The 24,290-nt window shown below is 41.4% G+C and overlaps 1 protein-coding gene across 1 annotated transcript in view; it reads left to right on the forward strand.

Annotated features, from left to right (window-relative positions):
• LOC126236944 (esterase FE4-like) overlaps nt 1–17,433 on the forward strand; it is a 67,929-nt gene extending 50,496 nt beyond the window's left edge. Inside the window, exons 8-11 of the mRNA XM_049946638.1 lie at nt 35–216; nt 3,507–3,639; nt 4,342–4,462; nt 17,040–17,433. Coding sequence (XP_049802595.1) covers nt 35–216; nt 3,507–3,639; nt 4,342–4,462; nt 17,040–17,193 — 590 coding nt within the window. The 3' untranslated portion in view covers nt 17,194–17,433. The remainder of the gene's footprint in view (nt 1–34; nt 217–3,506; nt 3,640–4,341; nt 4,463–17,039) is intronic.
• Nucleotides 17,434–24,290: the final 6,857 nt, after the last annotated feature.

The raw sequence follows: 24,290 nt of genomic DNA on the forward strand, positions 1-24,290 counted from the left end.
ATAATGCTCACATAATGATCACTTTTTGTTTCAGCTAACGGGGTGTTATCCACAGAAGAGCGAGTAAGCAACCTGAACGAGAATTTTGACGAAAAAGTCGGATGTGATCTACGCCTTCCGACGAGAGAAGAGAGACAGAATGGAGCTCACGCCGTTAAAGAGTTCTACTACAACGGCAGTGACATCACGTTGCAGGATAACTACACCACAGCTCTGGTAAGTGAGAGGCACTGGATGAACTCACGAAACGCCAAATACGCAAAAATGCGATTTTTAAGAGTTTTCACATTAAAAATTCTGGAGGCATTACTTTTCAGTCCGCCCTTACAGTTTGTGAAGCTTCATAATAATAATTGCCATTTTGCTGATGCAATTAAGGGTTCAGAAGATGATGTCCAAGAAGGTCTTGTGCATATTTAGCAAAGGAATGGTTATAATACATTAATTACTGCCCGAAGACTTTCATATAAGTATGAATTCAAGATTTACAGACCGCATGAAAAGGAGATTTCCTGTAATGGAGCAGTACTGGAACATACAGAGCACGGCGAATTACTTCAGCTCCAGGGTGACTAACGTGATAATATTTGCAGGTGGTTGACAAACGGTGGGGCTTGCCAAGCCTGGACAGCTTAACGTTGACAGGTTTTGAACAGCAGAAGATTTAATACTGCGATTCAAGTGATCTTCCTATAAACAGATTAACTTCGGAATCACTAGAGTTGGAATTAGACGTCAAACCATAGTCAGCAGTCGCTGATTTTGACACGACTATATTACTTTTTATCAACCAGTAGCAGACATTGGCTTCCTTAGCTTCAAGTCTTTGCTTATGTTCTCCAGGAAATGCTTCTTGATGAGGCCGTAGGCACATTGGCACAGTCGATGATCTCGAAAATGTGTTATCTGTTTAATAAAAGTGTGACGCTGAATGTATTTAATGGGCGATTTTGCGTTTACAATTTCATTCATTTTTGTATATGAAAAAATTAACTTCTCTTAACATTCATTTGTGCAGACTGCCTGTTTTGTTTTCAATTATAACAAGATAACATCTGTGACAACCTCTTACCCCACCAGTGCCTTTTGCGGAGCAATCACACTATATAGAAACTGCAGTATCCAAATTTTTACAGTACACCTTTTATTAACATATATAGAGAGAGCTTTTAGACTGTTTAAAATTGAGACCCGGTACCTAGGAAGGCAGGATTGGGTTGCGATTGTGGACGGCGCCGTAATCAGTTACTGTTGGTTAGTTTATTTTTCAATCACGTACACTTTATTTGGGAACTACAACAAATAAAAGGTGACAATAAATTAAGAAGTGTTCCACGGCTAAATGCCTTAATGACAACAAATTTAAGACTATTTCTCGGCTGACGGCCCCAATAGTGATAATTTAAAAACTGTTTCACGGCTGAAGGCCTGAATAGCAATCTTAAGAACCAGTTCAACTACTTCAACCTGCAATTACAGTTATTAAAATATTTTTTAAAGAACAATCATCAAAATCTCACTGCTAGAATACAGTTGTCTAACTAAAATTTTAAGACAAGTAACACTCACGGCTGAAGGCCTTAAAGACAACAAATTCAACTATTTCTCAGTTGAAGGCCCCAATAGTCATAATTTAAAAACTGTTTCACGGCTGAAGGCCTGAATAGCAATCCTTTAAGACCCAGTTACATCTTCAAACTTGAAATTACAGTTATTAATTTTTTTTTAAATCATCAATTCTGATCAAACCACGGGGGGAGGGGGGGGCACAGACGTTGCTCCAAGGATCGCCCTGGGAAAGTCCCTCAAAACTCCGAAAGCGATAAAACAGGCAGCCAAGAGTTGGATTCACTTCACGAGATGGTAACTCAGACTAGTGGCAGTTTAAATGCGTGACCAATAATCATTTGCCGAATCTACCTAACGTGCGATGACCAATGCAACGATAGAATAACACACCCAAGCCGGAACCGGCGGTCAGCAATACGTCTTCAGACTCCGGTGTTTATAGCATCCGGAAGCAGAAAGGAACAACTACTACCAGAGTAGGAAAAAAAAGAAAAAACACACCACCCGGCCCACAAATCAAGGAAGCTGTCGAACTACACGCCTTACCGGACAGCAGCGGCAAGGCGAGGAAGGGTACACTGCCATAACATACACCAAGCTCCAAGGGAAGTAACTGGGGCATTAGCGGGCACTAGGCAGGAAAAAAACCACTGGTTGAACTTCACAAATAATAACATATAGAATGCAACAATTAATAATAAGAAGTGGAGGAAGGCTAACTAGGTTCGCCTTCCCCAGACGCTCCACTCGCTCCTCTTCGTCTCGGCGACACTGCGAGCAGCAACACGCAAACAGATGGCGAGATCTCACAATGCTGGAGGTTTCACTACTTGGATTAAGGTCCACTCAACTTAAATTTCCTGGGTCCGGTTGACAACGAGGTTGTACCCCTCGCGACTGCAGCCCTTCCATCCGGCAGTGCATGCGTGCCGCCAGTGGTCCCTGAGTGTTCTTGCGCTGTGCGGACGTGGCTGCTCGTCCGTCCCCAACCGAACTGCCGACCCACACTACACAGAAACACCAAAACGTCGCCCCAAAGATAGTACCATCGTTACTAAATATCGATAACCACCTGTGCTGCCACTAGCGGACAGACACCGCATACAAACGGAGTGGCGTCAATGAACACAAGAAGAAGACGACAACCTTAACTATACCAACTAAACGTTGCCAACCTAGCAACGGCACCAACGGGAGCGGCAGCACGGCTCAAAAATATATATATTTTACTCCCATTTTTCATTAAAATTCAATGATAGGCAACATCAGACCAGCCGGACGCTGTGGCCGAGCGGTTCTAGGCTCTTCAGTCCGGAACTGCGCTGCTGCTACGCTCGCGGGTTCGAATCCTGCCTCGGGCATGGTTGTGTGTGGTGTCCTTAGGTTAGTTAGATTTAATTAGTTCTAAGTCTAGGGGACTGATGACCTCAGATGTTAAGTCCCATAGTTCTTAGAGCCATTTGAACCATTTGAAACAAACATCAGAAAATTGAAATTACTATGGCATGTAACATTTATTTCTTGCAATAAATCCGTTAGTTGAGTAAAAAAGATGATTAAGTTGACTGTTTGCTAATAGGAAATCCAAGTTAAGAGTCCTGAGCTGGCACAAAGTTTCAACTGTTAGTGTAAATTATTGTAACACAATCTTCATCGCCGACCAGCAACCAAAGTCTATCTGACTGCTTTTATCCATTTATCGAGTAGTGGTTCCTTGGCACTTCTGGTTTTGCTGCTCTTTGTGGAAGCTACATTTTCACTGCTTTTATTGTTTTGAAATGTCTGTAACTTCGATGAAGAATTTCCATTTGGTTACATGCGTTTCCGTTCGTTGAAGAGTTGGTAGTACAACTATACAAGTAAATTTTTGGTTTGTGTGATTTTTTGTTGCTCTTAAACTGTTGTGAGTTTCATGAAGCTTTTATTCCTTATTGCAGTTTGATTCTCACCTCTTCTTTTCGGAAGGAGTTGACGCTGTCATCAGGAGCATGGCTCGCTATTCCTCGGAGCCCGTGTATTACTACGAGTTTACTTACGTCGGCTCTCTCAGCGCCTACCCCGGAGGACCAGGTAGGGGGAGCGAGCAGTTAATCACCGTATTTATCTTTCCTTACGTTTTGCAACGTCACACTTACATAAGTAATAAAATAAGTAACTTGTGCTTACAATAAGTGCTGTATGCACGGCCGGCGTGGCCGTGCGGTTCTAGGCGCTACAGTCTGGAACCGAGCGACCGCTACGGTCGCAGGTTCGAATCCTGCCTCGGGCATAGATGTATGTGATGTCCTTAGGTTAGTTAGGTTTAATTAGTTCTAAGTTCTAGGCGACTGATGACCCCAGAAGTTAAGTCGCATAGTGGCTCTGAGCACTATGGGACTTAACATCTATGGTCATCAGTCCCCTAGAACTTAGAACTACTAAAACCTAACTAACCTAAGTACATCACACAACACCCAGTCATCACGAGGCAGAGAAAATCCCTGACCCCGCCGGGAATCGAACAAGTCGCTTAGTGCTCAGAGTCATTTGAACCATTTTGAACTTACAAAATAGGGAATCAAAATCTTCCTTAAACGGAATCTACACAAATAACACTTCAGATTTAGAAAAATATGATTCCTTATTAAATTATTTTTTTGGCAAATGAGCGCTTCCTTCAGTAAAATACGATTTTCAAAAGATTTGCATGTTTCGTAATTAAAAAATGGTGCTTTATAGTACATGAAACAAGAACTAGCCGTTGATACCTCCTCGTGTGTTTTTTATGCCCAGGAGCTGCTCACGCTGACGATACGCGTTACTTGTTTGCATCGTCTTCACTCGATCCCAATACGGAGGAAGGTGTCATTAGAGCTCAGATGCTAGAATTGTGGACCAATTTCGCCAAATATGAGTAAGTAAGATGTTACAGTTACTTAAAATATGCGATTCTTAAGGGCTTTCAGTGTACATAATAACACCAACGAACAGGACTAAAACAAAGCATTGTAAGATACGTATACTTTAAGATCACTACTTGCAAAGTATGTGATACAGCACACTATATTCGTTAAACAAGTTTAGTAACGCGTATGGAGTATTTTGTGAATGTTATTAAATACACAGTATTTTACTAGCTTTTCGCAATGTCTGTTCTTATCTCCATTGCAAGAGACCCACTGAATGTGATTTCTACAAGGTGCTGTTACAGACCTTAGTGGATGACGGAGAAGGGTAAATGTATTAACATGAGGTCATTTGCCGTGGTCCGGAAACGATCGATTCTAAAGTTATAAGCGCTAATCGTTCTAATACCTCTGACAGTGGACCCCTTCTACTGTAAGCTCTTTGCTTTCCAAATTTTGGAAGGTAGTGGTGTGGACCATAACAAGAAAGAAATGTCCAGTAAGCATGGACTCCAAAGTCCATACTTTAAGAGCTATAAGCACTTGTTCATCTTTGTTACTGTGAAACACATCTCTTCTAGTGAACAATTGTTTATAGCTCTTAAACAATACACTTTAGAGACCATGTTTACTGGAATTTTTTCTTGTTTCGGTCCATACTACCTCATTCCAAGATATAGAACGCAAAGAGCCAGTATTAGAAGAAGTCCACTATCAGAGCTATCAAAACGATTTTCGCATATAATTTTCGACTCGGTCATTTCCGGACAAGGGTCCCTTACCTCACACGGATTCATGTACCCTTCTTCCTCATCCCTGAAAGTTTATAACAACGTCACGGACATATCCTACATAGCATTTTCTCGCAAACTTAATCTGAGGAAAAAGTTAATAAGATGGCGAATGTGAGATACATAGAAACCTAATGAATTCGTACTGTTACGCCTAAACTTTTAGATAAATATTTTGTGTCCCAACTGTATCTGTACAATGCGCTCTACAGGAATATTATTATAATGTAAACAAGGGATAACTGGAATTCCAGGTACGTTCATGACCTAACATATACTGTACTATACAGTACACAGATGGGTGTACAGTTTACGTCGCTCATTACCTTCAAAACCTTTTAGCTTCGTACAACAACTGTAAGATAGATTAGAAATTTTAGATTTCTACAAAACTCTGATCGTAGAAATCGAATTGTTTTGTTAAATTAACATGAACAAGAACACAGTTCTGAAATTTATAGCGTTCCATGTGCACCATCGGTTGATGAGTTCTGCATGGAGTCAGGTGCAGTAAAAAATAATAGAGTTTTTATGTACAAAACAAATCTTATGTTATCTTACTTCCTGCTAAGACCATTAACAATAACTTATGATTATGCAGAGAAAGCTACCTGAAGGAACAGAATTATGATGATGTTCTTGAGCAAAGGCAACAAGCATGAAGTGAAAGAGGAAAAAATTACATAAATCACCTTTAACATGTTACCTAAGACAAAAGTGAATGAGCCTCAGTCAACTTTAGAACAAACTAGGGTGCAGCACATTCGCAGAAACGACATTAAAGTTAGGTGGAAAATAAAAGCAACTAGAAAGAATTAAGGCGATCTTCTACGTAGCAGTGGTGGGAATGCCGCATGGTACAGGAAAAGCTAGATGTAGTGTATCAGGTTACAAATATCCTGAAACCTATACTAGACATAGCTAGATTACAGAAAACATCGGTGCTGTTGGAAATATTTTGAAGAACAAGATGTGTTGCTCACAGTAGGTTGAGAAGGGAACAGCCTATCCACTTAGAACACCATGTTACAACAGATGTGCTGGATCGATCAAAGGTATCAAGATAACAAACCAAACTGGAGTTTGTGTGGCTTTTACATCGCCATGACGGACGATGGCATAACTCTTAGCCGCTTGAGAAAAAAAAAAAAAAGCTGGATCTACGGGGGTTATTGTTGAGTACAGCGAGGTCTTATATCTGTGCTGCACGTCTTGCTGCACTTGGGACATGGACACACTGGCCATGCTCTGCAATTGAATAGAAGGAGAAAGAACAGCTAGCTAAGTGCCTTGCTGAATGTGTCAGAGGGTCACAGGCATAAGGAAAATTCCCTTTGTTTAATGGAACCAGAGGGGCACAGTTTTTGATTAGAGCCAGTTTACAGACAGCTAATCGCGAAATTAAAACAAAACAGGATCACAGTATATTTATTTATTTATTGAGGAACCGTCACACAATGATGCAGGCTCTGTCATCATATTGCAATGAAAATAAATGGCTCTGATACACATACACACAGAATAAATTAATATATTTCACAAGGACAGGACAATTATCAGAAAAATAAAGGTTTTACCAGAGCACCAAGATGTTGAAAAACAAATTAAATGAGCTTCTTATTAGTTTCGAAGTTTAGCAAAATTCTTAATTAAAAGACAAATGTACATTTTCTGAACACAGAGAAATTATAGACTTGGAAAACTTAAATATGAGTAGTTGTAAGCTAGAATCGCTTTCATGTGAGTCAATATGAAAAAAATGCCACACGCGTGTAAGCTGAAACAAGTAGCGCATACGTAAACAGAAATCTGGAATCATGTGGTTGTGAGTTGTTACTGCAGGATGCTTTACATAGCTTTAACAGTAAACTTGATAAACTTGCAGCTGTTCGTGACAAATCTAGATTGTCCCTTCAACTATCCGTCACACAAGAAGAATCTACAAGAAACATTATTTGGCTGTTACACTCTGATTTCAATAGCAATTTTTTCAAGTCGGGCACGGTAACGTAACAGAATCTTGAAACTTCCTGGCAGATTAAAACTGTGTGCCCGACCGAGACTCGAACTCGGGACCTTTGCCTTTCGCGGGCAAGTGCTCTACCAACTGAGCTACCGAAGCACGACTCACGCCCGGTACTCACAGCTTTACTTCTGCCAGTACCTCGTCTCCTACCTTCCAAACTTTACAGAAGCTCTCCTGCGAACCTTGCAGAACTAGCACTCCTGAAAGAAAGGATATTGCGGAGACATGGCTTAGCCACAGCCTGGGGGATGTTTCCAGAATGCCAGGAAGTTTCATATCAGCGCACACTCCGCTGCAGAGTGAAAATCTCATTCTGGAAACATCCCCCAGGCTGTGGCTAAGCCATGTCTCCGCAATATCCTTTCTTTCAGGAGTGCTAGTTCTGCAAGGTTCGCAGGAGAGCTTCTGTAAAGTTTGGAAGGTAGGAGACGAGGTACTGGCAGAAGTAAAGCTGTGAGTACCGGGCGTGAGTCGTGCTTCGGTAGCTCAGTTGGTAGAGCACTTGCCCGCGAAAGGCAAAGGTCCCGAGTTCGAGTCTCGGTCGGGCACACAGTTTTAATCTGCCAGGAAGTTTCATATCAGCGCACACTCCGCTGCAGAGTGAAAATCTCATTCTGGAAACATCCCCCAGGCTGTGGCTAAGCCATGTCTCCGCAATATCCTTTCTTTCAGGAGTGCTAGTTCTGCAAGGTTCGCAGGAGAGCTTCTGTAAAGTTTGGAAGGTAGGAGACAAGGTACTGGCAGAAGTAAAGCTGTGAGTACCGGGCGTGAGTCGTGCTTCGGTAGCTCAGTTGGTAGAGCACTTGCCCGCGAAAGGCAAAGGTCCCGAGTTCGAGTCTCGGTCGGGCACACAGTTTTAATCTGCCAGGAAGTTTCATATCAGCGCACACTCCGCTGCAGAGTGAAAATCTCATTCAGGTAACAGAATCTTGTTTAATAATATTTTCGTAGATAGTGATCATATGGAAAAAAAAATATCCCGTTTTTCTTGCATTGTCAGACCAGGACAGACAACTAAAGAAAAACTAAAAATGGTAAACCTTATGTTTCTAAGACATTTCCGCAAAAAATAATGTGACTTATCGATTCCATCAGAAAATACACTGAAGAGCCAAAGAAACTGGTACACCTGCCTAATATCGTGTAGGGAACTCGTGACTGCACAGAAGTGCAGCAACACGACGTGGCATGGACTCGACTAGTGTCTGAAGTATTGCAGGAGGGAACTGACACCATGAATCCTGCAGGGCAGTTCATAAATGCGCAAGAATACGGGCGGGTGGAGATCTGTTCTGAACAGCACATTGCAAGGCATCCCAGATATGCTCAATGATGCACATTTCAGAGGAGTTTGGTGGCCGGTGGAAGAGTTTAAACTTACAAGAGTGTTCCTGGACCCACTCTGTAGCAATTCTGGACGTGTGGGCTGTCGCATTGTCCTGCTGGAATTGCCAAAGTCCATCGGAATGCACATGGACATGAATGGATTCAGGTGATCAGATAGGATGCTTACGTACGTGTCACCTGTCAGAGTCGTACCTAGACGTATCAGGGGCCCCGTATCACTCCAACTGCACACGCCCCACACCGTTACAGAGCCTCCAACAGCTTTAACAGTCCCCTCCTGACATGCAGGATCCATGGATTCATGATGTTGTCTCCATACCCGTATACTTCCATCCACTCTATACAATTTGAAACGAGACTCATCCGACCAGGCAACAGGTTTGCAGTCATCAACAGTCCAATGTCTGTGTTGACGGACCCAAGCGAGGCGTTAAGCTTTGTGTCGTGCGGTCATCAACGGTACACGTGTACACGTGTGGGCCATTGAGTCCGAGAGCCCACATCGATGACGTTTCGTTGAAGAGTTCGCACGCTGATACTTGTTGATATCCCAGCACTGAAATCTGCAGCCATTTGCGGAAGGGTTTCACTTCTGTCATGTTGAACGATTCTCATCTGGCGTTGTTGGTCTCGTTCTTGCAGTATTTTTTTCTAGTCGCATCGATGTCGGAGATTTAATGTTTTACCGGATTCCTGATATTCACGTACACTCATAAAATGGTCGTACAAGAAAATTCCCACTTCATTGCTGTCTCTGAGATGTTGTGTCCCATCGCTCGTGGGCCTACTACAACCACACGTTCAAACTCATTTAAATCTTGATAACCTGCCCCGACAGCAGCAATAAACGACCTAAGATCTGCGCCAAACACTTGTGGTCTTATACAGGCGTTGCCGACCGCAGCGCCATATTCTGCTTGTTTACGTATCTCTGTATTTGAATACGCATGCCTATACCAGTTTTTTGGCGCTTCCGCCAGAAAAGCTCACGTTTCATAGAATGATCAGTGTTATATGCAACTGATTAGTCTTATATTTGTCAGTGGACGCAATAAATGGGTTCTAAATGAACCAAAATATAAGGGAAAAAGAAATTTTAGCGAAGTTGGTACATAAATAGAGAATCTCACAGAGTAATTTTCGAGTTTATTTTACAGGATATATGAATATCCTCACACTTAAGGTACATCGAGCAGACTTAATTCTCTCCGTAGACGATTTACGTTGCAATACATACATTTAGATAGAAAGGTAAAACCTCTTTTGGGTAACAAAACAGGAGAATAGCAAGCTATATGTGTAGCTTTTTCTGTATGCTTTTATAATTTTAGTCGTAAATTCTTCAATTCTTAGTGTGTTTTCATGTTTAAGAAGTGTAGTCTCGCAGTTCAGTAACTGTAAAGCGTAGATTCGTACAGTCTGCAGCGTAGCTGTCATTCGTTCGTTATGAACAGCCAGTGACCGTTGTTCACAGCTCAGTCAGCTTCAGCCTCCGTTGGTGACATACCAGGAGAGTAGCAAGATACTTATTAGGTTTCTCTGATTGCTTTTATAGTTTACTTCATATACATAGCAGTAAGATGAATAGAGTGTGTACATGTCATGTGCAGACACAGCAGGAGCTGGCTGCAGTTCGCAAATAGCTGAATACATTTTTGGTCGTGATAAGCCATCTGCAGGCTGCGGTCTTGGGCTTCAGTGGAGATGGAGAACGAGCTGTGTCGCATAGAATACCTTAAGTATCGTTTGTTTCGCCCCAGGGCCCTGCTGTTGAGGAACCTTGCAGCGTACTCGACACGGGTGATCCACCATCGCCACAGAGTGTTGGGTCGTAAAGCATCCGAGGACATGAGGAGGTTGGCCATTTGGCCTCGCCCAGCCACCCTGTGAGCTGACAAGTATGAGCTTCTTCGGGGGGCCGAACAGACACGCAGGGACGGGGTTTGCTAGTTGTAAGGATCTCCACTCTTACCCACTGTTAAGTGCGTTATGGAGCCCCTGATAGAAAAAGCGTCCAGGGCTGGAAAGAAGTCCAATGTGCGCTCGGTACTCCTGCCGGGAGACCTTATCCAAGATGTGGAGTAGGCCCTGCCTGTGGCTATGGAGGGTGCAGGGAGCAGTAGTCTGCAAATTGTGATTCATGTCGGCACCAAATTGTGGACCACATTGGCAACAAAGATGTTTGTCGCTTTTGTTCTCACACCATCCTCAGTTCGTATGGATGACTGGCAGAAGTGGTGAAGACAGCTGGCCTCGCTCATGGGCTGCAAGCAGAGCTCGTAATTTGCAGTACTGTAACCAGAGTTGATGGGGTCCTTTGGTCTAGAGCTGAGTTGAAGGTCTCAAACAAATACTCTGTCGATTTTGTGATGGCCTTGTCTAAGATTTTGTGACTCCCGTTATGGGGTAGAGAAATGTAAGACTCCCCTTGATAAGTCAGGGATGCAATACACAAAGGAAGAAGCTGTTCGGGTAGCAGAATACTTGCTAAGTAGATGTGGTGGATCTTTAGGCTAGGCAGTATTCTGAGATCCCATGATGAACGCCCGCTAGTCCATCCACAAGAAGTGAAATCGCAGGGCATACAAACTAAAGACACTTCGACTGCGAAAGTTTAACAATACATTGTCGAAGTATTCGTAACAAATTTCCAGAACTGATTGCCCTGTGGGAAGCTCGTCACACTTAAGTCATTCTCGAAACCGAGAACTGGCTCAAATCAGAAACTGAAAGACCCGAAATGTTTAGCGAGGCATGGAACATATACTGACTAGACTTAGTAGACGCCGTAGGTGAGGGAGTGTTCACTGCAGTTAATGTGTCTATCGAGGTTAAAACTAGGTCTAACTGTGAAGTTATGTGGATGTGAGTAACACACCTATGTGAACTCAAGTTAATTATTGGTTGTTTTTACCAGAAACCTGATTCCGCCGAGACAGTTTTAGAATCACTCAAACAAGTTCTACACTGAGTAGCGCGAAAATACCCATGTCGTGCCCTATTAGTTGGATGCAATAGAGTGCAGGCATGGACTTCTATGGCTTCATTGTAGGTGGTACAGATAGTCTTGTGGAGCAGTTTTGAACTCGTTTTTCGAAATCTGACTTGAGTAGCTAGATCGGCAACCCACAAACAATGAAAGTATTTTAAACACTGTAGCTACCAACAGTCTGATTCTATCGACAGTGTCAGTGCAGAGACGGGCATCAGTGACCATGATGTCATCATAGCGACGACGGTTACTGAAGTTAATAAACCCGTCGTCAAAAGGCTTTAACATCCCTCTTAGACAATAAATCGACATCATTTAGTTCCAACATGATAGACGTAGTGGAAGTTTAAATTAATTATGAATCACGCTCTGGATGATTACGTGTCATGTAGGTGGGTTAAGGGCGGAAGGAATCCATTGTAACTAACAAAATTCGGAAATGAGGAAGCAAAGACTGTTGGGCTCTCGGTGCAATAAGGAACGCACAAAGATCCACAGGCAAAAATTAGTAGAAATTTGTACTTCAGTAAAAATTTCGATGCATGAAGCATACAAATAGCACCGTCATACCTTAGAGAAAGACCTTACCGAGAACCCGGGAGAATTCTGACCCTACGTAAAATCGCTAAACATCCATTCATTTGTTGACCAGTCTGGTGTGACAGTAGAAGACAGCAAAAGTAAATTAGAAGCTTTAAATTTTGCGTTTAATAAAACATTCGCGCAGAAGGATCGTACAAACATACCGCCGCCTGACTGTCGCGCACATTCTCGTATGGAGGACGTAGCAATAGACATCCCTGGCATAGAGAAGCAATTGAAGGAGTTGTAAACAAATAAGGGCACCATTCTGGATGCAATCCCAATGGGGTTTTGCGGAGAATACTCTACGCCATTGACCACATACTTAGCTTACATTATGGCAAATCTCTCACCCAGCGTAATGCCCCAAGCGACTAGAAAAAAGTGATGGTGATTCCTATGTATAAGAAGGCTAATGGAACGGATATGCAAAACTGCAGACCAATATCCGTAACATCGGTTTGCTGCAGAATTCTTGAACATATTTTCAGTTCGTTTATGATAAATTTCCTTGTAATGTGTAAGAGGTCCATGACTAAGGAATTTATTGCTAGTGCACTCGGGCAGATGTCATTTCGATGCATTGCTCACGCGCTGCCTGCGATATGTAAGCTATAAGAGAATCTCAGACCAGAGAGCAGCGTTCGCTGCAGTAAGAGCAGTGTCAGTAGGAGTAAGTAGTAGCTAGCAGGCGTGTGTATGGAGTTGGCTGGGCCGGTCGTGAGGAGCGATGGCGGTGGCTGAGCGATGTAATACAAGGTAAAAGCAGCCACGCGCATATGTAGTTTGTTACAACAAGATTTGTACTATTGTTATGTCAAGTCCCATGTAAATGTTTCAAAAAATCTTTTAATAATAATCGTTTTTATAAAATTAACTTTTTGACAATCATTCATGTCAATTTAAAGAATTTACTAATTTCTGCACTCCATGGTCATCCCGATTATCGTAAAGAAAAATCAGTTGTTTCTTTCTATACATGACAAATCTCATGGCCAGCATTTCACTGGGCTGTGCCAGAGAAATTTCTTATAGGAGCAGATATGTACGCGTTATCCGGCGACTTCATTGAGGTAAGAATTTTCAGTTTATTCAGTATGATCTTTTAGGGCCATGACGCAGCGCTGCTGACGTCCAGATTTACCAGTTTAGATTCACAGACAGTTAATTATTGAAAGGTTACATATGAGTCACGTTTTTTCTTAGGAGGTTAGTCACGTTATTACTGCGAGGTTACGGAATAATAAACTGTTGCGAGGTTACACTGAATGTGAATGCTATATATATATTTGTACTGTTGAGAAGTTACAATAAACGTGAATGTTATAAGTAAAATTATATATTTTTACTGTTGGGAGGTTACAAATGGAAAACCTCATACCCAAAAATCAGCACTGATTTGGAAAGTATCGCATGTGCGAAATTCAGCTAAATATCCGGAAAGCGCTTGACCTCGTGACCCCCCACTGCAGACTATTGAAGAACGTCCGAGCACTCGGAATAGGTTCCGAGATATGCGACCGGCTCAAATACTTCTTAAGTAATAGAACCCACTACGTTGTCCCGACGACGGCGACTGTTCATCAAAGACAACGGTATCGTCAGTAATGTCCCAGGTTGGAGTGACAGGACAGCTGCTATTCTCTATATACATAAATGACCTCACGGACAGAGTGACCAGCAATCTGCGTGTTGCTGTGGTGAACCGTGTGATGTTGTCGTTCAGTGACTGTAGGAAGATGCAAGGTGACTTAAACAAAATACATAGTTGTTGTGATTCAGATGGTCAAATGTGTGTGAAATCTTATGGGACTTAACTGTTAAGGTCATCAGTCCCTAAGCTTACACACTACTTAACCCAAATTATCCTAAGGACAAACACACACACCCATGCCCGAGGGAGGACTCGAACCTCCGCCGGGACAAGCCGCACAGTCCATGACTGCAGCGCCTCAAACCGCTCGGCTAATACCGCGCGGCAGTTGCTGTGATGAATGACACCTTGTTCTACATGTATAAAATTGTAAATTAATGCAGATGAGTGGAAAAACAATCCCGTATTGTTCGAATACAGCATTAGTAGTGTCCTGTTTGACACAGCCACGTCGATTAACCGTGGAACGAAAACGTAGGAACGGTAGTACGGAATACGAGTGGTCAAGTTCAGTTTATTGGGAGAATTTTAGGAAAGTATGGTTCATCTGTGAAGGAGATTGCACATAGAATACTATTATACGTGCCCCTTTTGAGTACTGATCCACTGTTTAGGATCCCCACCAGGTCCGATTAAAGGAGGCGATCGAAGCAGTTCAAAGGTGTGCTGTTAGATTTGTTACCGATGGCTTCGATCAACGTGCAACTATTACGGAGATGCTTCGGGATTTCAAACGAAAATCCATGGAGGGAAGGCGACGTTCTTTCCAGGAACGCTACAGAGACAATTCAGAGAAACGGCATTTGAAGCTGACTGCAGAACGATTGTACCGCCGACAACGTACAGTTCGCGTAAGATAAGAGAAATTTGGGCTCTGATGAAGGCGTATAAAGAGGCTATCAATTGAAGACATAAAGTCTGTAAATGAGTCCGCAATCATTTTATTTTTGGCACTTTTATTTCCACAAGTCCGTCTTGATCACGCAGATTTCTTTACACTTGATTACCGGTTTCGGCTTACCGCCATCTTCAGATCTGTTGTAAATACAAATACTGTGTAAGCGACCAGGTTCAATTAGTTGTCCGCAGCTCGTGGTCGTGCGGTAGCGTTCTCGCTTCCCGCGCTCTGGTTTCCGGGTTCGTTTCCCGGCGGGTCAGGGATTTTCTCTGCCTCGTGATGACTGGGTGTTGTGTGATGTCCTTAGGTTAGTTAGGTTTAAGTAGTTCTAAGTTCTAGGGGACTGATGACCATAGATGTTAAGTCCCATAGTGCTCAGAGCCATTTGAACAATTTTTTCAATTAGTTAAGACTAAAACTATACAGTATTAATGATGCATGAAATATAAAAATATAAAATATTTATAGCCATGTCAACAGCCATACATACCGTTAAAATATGCAGATAAAAAATCATCGTCAACTTAAACATGTGAGTACATGGTACGTGCTGATAATACTCAGACTGCGTCAAGTATTTATACAAGAACCTACAGCAAGCAGAGGGCACTTTAACCAGAGTACATAGTAAACCAGTGTCGCGAATATAAAGATAAAAATGCAGTGTGCATTGTCTTTCGTTAAAAAACTAATGACAGTGCATACCGCATTTTAGTCTTTATACTTTTTAGACTTTTTATAGTGGCATTCATAAAAGGTTGTATGTTACATAACCAGGCTAAGCGCTTTATTGTATATTATTTGTGCTTTTTATGGATTTCAAGTATGGGTCCCATTTCACATATAGTATATCAGCATATGTTTTTGATGTCAGACGCTCATTTAGCCAAAGGAAAATTTAACTAAAGACAGTGTATACTGCATTTTAATCATTATATTGGCGACACTGGTTTACTATGTACTCTAGCTCAAGTGCCCTCTCCTAGCAGTAGGTTCTTGTATAAATACCTGACGCAATCTGAGTATTGTCAGCACGTACCATGTACTCACATATTTAACTTGACGATTTTTTTTATCTGAATATTTTAACGTTGTTTATGGTTGCTATACATGGTTATAAATATTTCATACATCGTTAATACTGCATAGATTTAGTCTTAACTAATTGAACCTGGTCGCTTACACAATATTTTTATTTACAACAGATCTGGAGATGGCGGAAAGCCGAAACCGGTAATTAAGTGCAAAGAAATCTGTGTGATCAAGACGGACTTGTGAAAATAAAAGTATACATAGGTGTTTTCCCCTCGCTCTTTCTGTAAACGGAACAGGAAAGGAAATGACTAATATTGGTAACCTCCGCCATACACCTGTCGGCGGCATACGGAGTATGGATGTATATGTGGATGTTATCAGCAACAGAAGAAATGTTAATAAAATTTATCAAAGAGTTAGTAAGTCGTCCTCTGCAAATGAACACTACACTAACTTCGAAAAGATACAGTTTGTTCAAAATTGTACAACAATTAATATGGCATATGAACAGGCGTAGTTTAGAATGCCGTAAAATTTTCAGTGTGAATGTTCAAGAAATTTTGAACTATGTTACTGAGATTTTCAAACAGCCAAGTCCAACAGCTTTTGCTAATCACATAACCGCCAGTACTGGAGAAACACAAGTCAAGACCTTTCACTAAGAACAATAAGGAACAGAAAACCTGACTTCCAGAAGAAAGGCAGAAACTGCTGAAAGAAACAACATTCCTGTCCTTTACACTTTCGTATACTCATAGTTCGAAGACCAGCATTCACAGTGATAGAGATTAGTGAAATACTAATAATTTTGAGTGCACATTTCGATTTTATATTGCGCAAATACGATATCTCCGAAAGATTTTTTTGCTGTTATGGTTCTTTAAATAATTGTAAGATATTCTCAAATTTTCTGGCAAATCTTTTCTTAAACTACAATTTTTGACGTTATTCTAAATTATTGCAGTAAAGTATTTTACATATTTTTTGATAGTTACAGAATTCATTAACATCAAAGCGCAACGTTTTATGTGTTTTAATGTTGTTGTTACTAAAATCAAACACGTCTGTGGAACTTCAAAGGTTGAAATGATGGCAAGTAATATTTGAAGGGGGAGGGGAGGGGGGGGGGTGGAAGAGAAGACGGAAATACTAAACAAACTGTGCATTTTTTCTTCCCCCGAACTGAACCCTGGATCCGCGTCCATCTCATGATTTCTATAGAATACTGATCAGACTGTATTACATTTATTTTTGTTTCAGCAATCCAACTCCGCAACAGAGTTCACTTGTGACAGTGACGTGGGAAGAGTACGACGAATCGTCGCCCAACTATTTGATGATAGCAGCTCCTCTTCGAACTGGAACCAGCTTATTTGAGCCTTACATGAACTTCTGGCATGACCTGTTGCCGTAAATCTTGTAATGATAACATAACTAGTAGAGCGAATTAACAGTTAATTAAATCCACAAATATTACCTAGTAAACTGCGTAACAGATTCATATTGTATATTACATAAGAAGGCAACCATACAGTCAACAAAATTATTTTGATCATCAAGTAAATCATTTTCATTCCTTGCTTACCAAAATAATAATAACAAACAAGCCTTTCTGTTATAACTTAACGAATAAACAGTTGGAATTTTCTGTGTATTTATGCCTTTCTTCAACTTTCCTTTCGAAATTCTAGAAGTGACTGCTATAGTAAGCTGTGCATTTCCCCTGTGAAACATACTGTGTAGAAAAGAAGTAATCAGAAGTAATCCTTATCGGTGATTATTTAGGCAGCCACATCATGGTATTCCATGTAGCCCATGTTTATCCTGCAAGGTCGCATTACTGTGAAGGCTTATTTGACCGTTTTGGCTAAATAAACAGGTCCACACCGTGGGACGGTATAATGTTTGTTCCGCGTTTGTGATGCTGTGTTACAAGACTACTGGGTCCCTGTTCCCATACATCTGGGTTCGTAAAGGACTGGTTTTCTGAGCGCTAGAGTGAACTGTTGCATCTCCACTGGTCGCCACAGCCGGAAGACCTCGATATTACTGAGCGACCATCGTTTCCCGAACTTGCCACTATTTTGCTGGAAGAAAGGTACAAGATTCCTTTGAAAACATACGCGACCTTCATTTATCAACTCCGAGACGAATGGTAGCTGTTTTCAATGCCATCGGTTTCCCTACACCGTGCTAGTCGTGGTAATGTGTTGGTTTTCTGGTGTTTCCATATTTTTGGCCATACCTATACATATAATCCTCCTCTACACTGCAGTTCCTTTCGCTGTATGTGTATTGTACACGATGATAATCATCTTTATGGCTTAATTTCCCAGTTTCTGAAACCATTTATTTGCGAAAATACAGCATTTTCCCTTCCACTTGATAAAGAAAGAGCATTCAGTCATGCAGCCGAGCTCTGATGCTCCAGCGATAGGGCGTAACCATAATTAGATAAGTACACGTCATTTGACACTGAATGGGAAATACGGGTGGTTTCTGTGTTAGAACGTTGGTATTTCGTGTTTTAGTGACGAAGTTTCTGAACTTAGTGTTGTGTATACGGATGCACCACAAAGAATTATTTGCGCATCAGTATATACGAGGGTTGTAACCTAAATAGTGGCAACTATTTATTCACAACCGATACAAAAGAGTTACATGTTTGCACCTGTTGCTGTCCTTCGAAGTAGTCACCAGCGTTGTGTAGAACCCGTTGCCAGTATCTGGAAGGCGTAGTATACCGTTAGCAGAGCCTTTTCTGTTGATGGTGCGAATGGAGCGGTCTAAAGTTGTGGTGATTCTCGTGTACGACTGTGATGATGCTATCATAACGCATTACGTTCCTCCACGACAGACCGTCAATGCACAGTATTACTGCTCGTATTTGGAGCATCACCTGCGACCAGTTTTGCGAAAGGAGCGGCAACACTTTCTGCGCAACCTACCCATCGTTTTGCACGACAATGGGCGGGCGCATACAGCGCATACTGTGGCTGCTCTGTTGGTCGATGGGACTGGGAAGTACCGTACCACCCACCATACTCCCTGGACTTAGGTCGATGTGACTTTGATTTGATTCCGAAGATGAAGGAACCACTTCGTGGCATTCGCTTCAGAACTGTTCCAGAGATTTGACAGGCACTAGACCGCTCCATTCGCACCATCAACAGAACAGGCTCTGCTAACAGTATACTACGCCTTCCACGTGCTAGGCACTGTCATTATATAGTGCGGCCTGAAAGTCCCTCTACACGTACAATTATTTCACTGTAACTTCAATAACACTTAACAGCTATTCTAACACATCCGTATGTGAGCCACCAATATCCCTGCAGAGCGTGATGTGTAGGTCATCGTCCGATAGTTCACTAATGGCCATTGGCCGGAATTCCTGCAGGCCCAAGTCCACTTTGTTGTGGATTTGCATTGTGCTCCTTTTAATTCCAAGTTTTGCAGCAAGCTTCTGGTCGACATGCAGAGTGAACACATTACTGACGCACTGTCTTCATCGCATAATTCCCTTCCAGTTGATGGACGATAAGAGTGTGGGACATCGAACAGGCTCCCAGACGAAAAGCTTTCTTCTCTCTCACGATCAAAGTCAGACGATCTGGTGGCTTCTTACACAAACATTTTACAAATCTTGTCCATCATCTGTATGATATTTCCGTTCATTGACTGACACACGTCAATAAGTGCTTGTCCAAAGTAAAGTTGCTGGAATCTGCCACCGTTCATCATCAAACACAGAAAACCGAACAATGCACAAAGTTTATACTGCTCCTCGGGCAGTCATGTAGCTTTTACGCGGCAATCACACTGCAGTTTACGCGAGAAGCAGCTACCGTATCAGTAGCCATAGTGGAAGGTTCAAATCCTACACATACCACCATGTTACACTGTTACATACATTTTGTTTAGCTGTATAGGGATTTCGTGGTAACCCTGTGTTTTGTTTGAAATAATTTATACATGATTCACGTGGGCTATGTCCTGAAATGCACCTCGTAGCTTTCTTCTACCATTTAAACATTAATTTTGATCCTACAGAATTACTCCATAATAATACACCGAAACTTAGATGGATGTGGAAGAATGTAAAATACTCATATGCGTATAACAGAAGCCAAACAGCACTGAGCCAGCAACTGAAGAAGTGTGGCCTCAAATATTACTATAATGATAATTATGATATATTAATTTGAACACATGACGGTTAAGTCTGTAGCAACTGTACCAAAACATTTATGAGATGAGAAACGTATAAAAGTTTTAAAACTATAAAGTTTTACAGCTATAAAAAAGTCAGCAAGACTTAAAGAAAATTAATTTCCATAAACTATGTGTACACGCAATACACACACAGCCGGCCGTTGTGGCCGAGCGGTTCTAGGCGCTTCAGTCTGGAACCACGCTGCTGCTACGGTCGCAGGTTCGAATCCTGCCTCGGGCATGGATGTGTGTGATGTCCTTAGGTTAGTTAGGTTTAAGTAGTTCTAAGTGTAGGGGACTGATTACCTCAGATGTTAAGTCCCATAGTGCTTAGAGCCATTTGAACCATTTGAACACACACACACATTAAATGAAGGCAAACTAGAGTTTTATCTACAGCGATAAAATTCTCTACCGTATCTTCTCCATCCATACATGTACTCATAAACTGTTAACATCAGGTGAAATACTTCTTCATGTACAGTAATTTTGTTTCAGACATCAACCTGTAACACCGGAAATGCATATCCTCCTATTTCCGTCTATTGTACCATAATTTTTTCCTTATTTTGTTACCTGAAGATATAACATTTCTGTGTCTTTATATATTGTAATTGTTTTAATATTTGTATATACATATATATTTATTCATTTATGTCGATGTATAATTGGTTTGTTTTGTAAATATTATTTGTATTTTACGCTGGGTCTTGCCTAGGGAAAACTATGCTATCGAATGAATACATCGATAGGTCGTGTGAAGAACGAAAGTGTGTAGGATCTTTGGTAGTGTTAACTCTGCCGCGTGGAGCGCGGGCAGAGCAGGGAGAGTCTGGTTGGAGTAGTGCGATTGAGCAGGTGTGTTGTGTGACGCTCCCGCAAGTTGCCGGGCTTTCGGGGTTTGGCAGCATGTAATTGCGATCGACTGGCTATGGTAGTTTCTAGCACGGTGTCGCGGACGGGAAGCATTAGCTGGCACACATCAAGAGCCCGTTTTCGCCTGGTGACCGTGTCGAGAAGAAGGCGCGCCAGCATCCAGCTTCTGCAACAGCGACGGCCGACAATGAGTGACTGTCGCCACCTCCTCGATCGACGACTTCAAACCTTCAATCAAACAACAAGGAAGACTAAAAGCACGTAAAGTTTCAGAACTGTATGGCAGACCTCAGCTTTTAAAATTGTTGCATCACAAAATTACAGCAACTTAGCGTGAACCTTTGTTGCTCATTGTCCCAATTGCATTGCCAAGCAGGGTCCCTTCCTTTTCCGAAATGAACCCGAGTGTCGTTGAAATTCAAACGCCAGCATTAAAATAATATAATTCAATTTCACTGCCTTAATTTCGAAGTTCAGTTAAAGTATTCATAGCTGGCTACAATATTTAGATTACACGAGCACAAATTAAGTGTGCGAGTTTTGTTAGCATATTTTAGCTTACCTGTGACTGCAGCTCAGCTTGGTACGTACTAAATTTTACTATTGTTAATTGTTCAGAATCATTTAATTCAAGTTCGAAGTTAAATCTCTTATTTCTAAATTACGTAGATTCAAGTAGCTTTTGAAATGATTGTTGAGGTAGCCCAAGACTAACTGCATTTTACTGAATTTCGATATGCTTCAGAAACAAAGTTCACTATTAATTTCAGTCACTAAACTAATTTTCAATTTTCCAGTTTTATTAATTCTTTTGCTAAATTAAGTCAGGGTGTAGCGAAATTTATTACTTCAGACAAACATTCAGTGTTCACACAACACGTGTCAACCCTCAGTTGCCACGCTTTTAGTGCTAATTATATGTGCAATAACCTCTCTTTTTCAGTTATTATAGTAATTGTCCATAGGACTGGCGACCATAATTTTCCCCAAATCTCAAATATCTAATTACCGCTAGTTAATTGTTAACGTAACGGCCGCACATTTACTTTCTTTATTAACTTTACCCCTTTTCAAAATTAATTTCCACCAGCTTCATTTGCCTTTTTCCTTTGATTTAGATGTAACCCTTTCCTCCCTCTTTACCGACAAATTGACTTCGGTGACGATTGCTTTTCCCAAATTTCCATTAGGTACACGCGGTTTAATTTTTCAATGCCATTAAGGTCGATAAGTGAGGGGGAGATTACAAACCTATCGGTGCACAGTTTCTCTTACTGTATAATATTTGCGTCTCCTACAATTAAGATCACTAAGAAGCGAACAGGTGCTTTATATACCACCTCTAAAATTCTCTTTTTCAAGAAGTCATTTTGAACATAAGCATAAGTTTTACAACGTGTATTGTAAGGGCGATGGAAATTAAACCAGCCGATCCAGAGTTACTATGTGTTATATATTGTTCATTTCTGGTAGAATGCCGCTTACTTCCACAATTCCAGAATCCAACTCCTACGAACGTGTCATTATTAACATTCTTTGTAGACAGCAGTGCACATTGCTTTTCTCGAATCTTTTTCCTATAAATAATGGAGACTACATTTGCAGGAAGTCGTAAAATAATGTAAGCAGTCTAAAAGAAAAATATGCAGCAGCGATAAGAAGTTGTATTATTCAAGAATCCATAGTGATACATGAACAAGCAGAGACTGCCATACTACCTAATTCTGTATCATCAGCTCGAGACGGATGGGTAATATCTGCAGGGATAGTGTGTTATTTATGACTTATTTGTGTAAATCTTTTGTATTGTTTGAAACGTCACCATTAGTAAAAAGTGAGTGGAAATTTACCATCCGTTTTCCTGCGTAGTGTCATTTGAACTTAATGTTTAACCTTTGGATCAGCTTTTCGTGTCACAAAGAAGAACACTAAGAGATAGCACTGATTTTTATCCCTATTTTTTTTCTCTAACAACATTTTATAATTTGTTCAGTTTATCATTACACTGCTCACCACACCAATTATTTTTCTAGTTCAAAAGGAAGGAAAGTTGTTCTTCGTGTGTTTTCACAGCCTATGACCACGTGACTATCACCGTCGGCTCATGGGGACTGAGCGCAGTTGCACGGTGCACAAAACTAGCCCTTTTGTCATGTCAACGTTCTGAGTGTTTTATAATTACAGGTTAAGTGGGGAACTGGAGATAAATTAAATGTTTGTACAATAACGGTTTTCCAAAAATATCGATTTAGTATTTATACAAACAAATAGTTTTATCATTCAAATTGCCGGCCGGAGTAGCCGAGCGGTTCTAGGCGCTACAGTCTGGAACCGCGCGACCTCTACGCTCGCAGGTTCGAATCCTGCCTCGGGCATGAATGTATGTGATGTCCTTAGGTTAGTTAGGTTTAAGTAGTTCTAAGTTCGAGGGGACTGATGACCTCAGAAATTAAGTCCTATAGTGCTCAGAGCCATCATTCAAATTTCGGATAATCAACTTTGATAATAGGTACACTGGAACCTTAATTCCCCGGGGAAGTCATTGTTTTCCATACCTGGTTACTATTCGAAAGTTACTGGGTTACATGTTGTGGTGGAGGTAGTTTGAAACGTAAAATTTCAAAAAATGGCTCTGAGCACTATGGGACTTAACATCTATGGTCATCAGTCCCCTAGAACTTAGAACTACCTAAACCTAACTAACCTAAGGACATCAAACACATCCATGCCCGAGGCAGGATTCGAACCTACGACCGTAGCGGTCACGCGGTTCTACACTGAAGTGCCTAGAACCGCACGGCCACTCCGGCCGGCCGTGTAAAATTTCACATCCTTAATAATTAAAACATTCACAAAATTGTGGTTGTCATTTTGTATTACCTCACTAATATACACCTAGTGCGCTAGCTTCGCTTACGCAACACTTGGGCTAAGGAAAGCTTCCGGCAAGGGAGCGCACTAGTAGAATGCACAAGAACGGTGCGCGGTAGTGTACAAACACTGTTGTGCTAAACTTGCTTAAAACGTTAAAATTAAAAATTATTACGTTAAAAACCAGCTCATATTTAGTTGTATAAACCTTTCGATTTAAAAAAAAATGGCAACAGGCAATAAGTTACCTTCTAGAAAAGGTTGGTTGGTTGGTTGATTTGGGGAGGAGGGACCAAACGGCGAGATTATCGGTACCAATCGGATTAGGGAAGGATTCCTTTCAAAGGACCCATCCCGGCATTAACCTAAGGCGATTTTGGAAAATCACGGAAAACTTAAATCAGGATGGGTGGACGAGGGTTTGAACAGTTGTCCTCACGAATGCGAGTTTAGTGTGCTTACCGCTGCGCCACCTCGCTCAGTCTATACTGAGGGTCATTATAGTAAAAACAAATTACGTAAACTGAGAGCTAATGTGAAGAACAAACT

This window comes from Schistocerca nitens, chromosome 2, assembly GCF_023898315.1.
Source record: "Schistocerca nitens isolate TAMUIC-IGC-003100 chromosome 2, iqSchNite1.1, whole genome shotgun sequence".
Classification (NCBI taxonomy): domain Eukaryota; kingdom Metazoa; phylum Arthropoda; class Insecta; order Orthoptera; family Acrididae; genus Schistocerca; species Schistocerca nitens.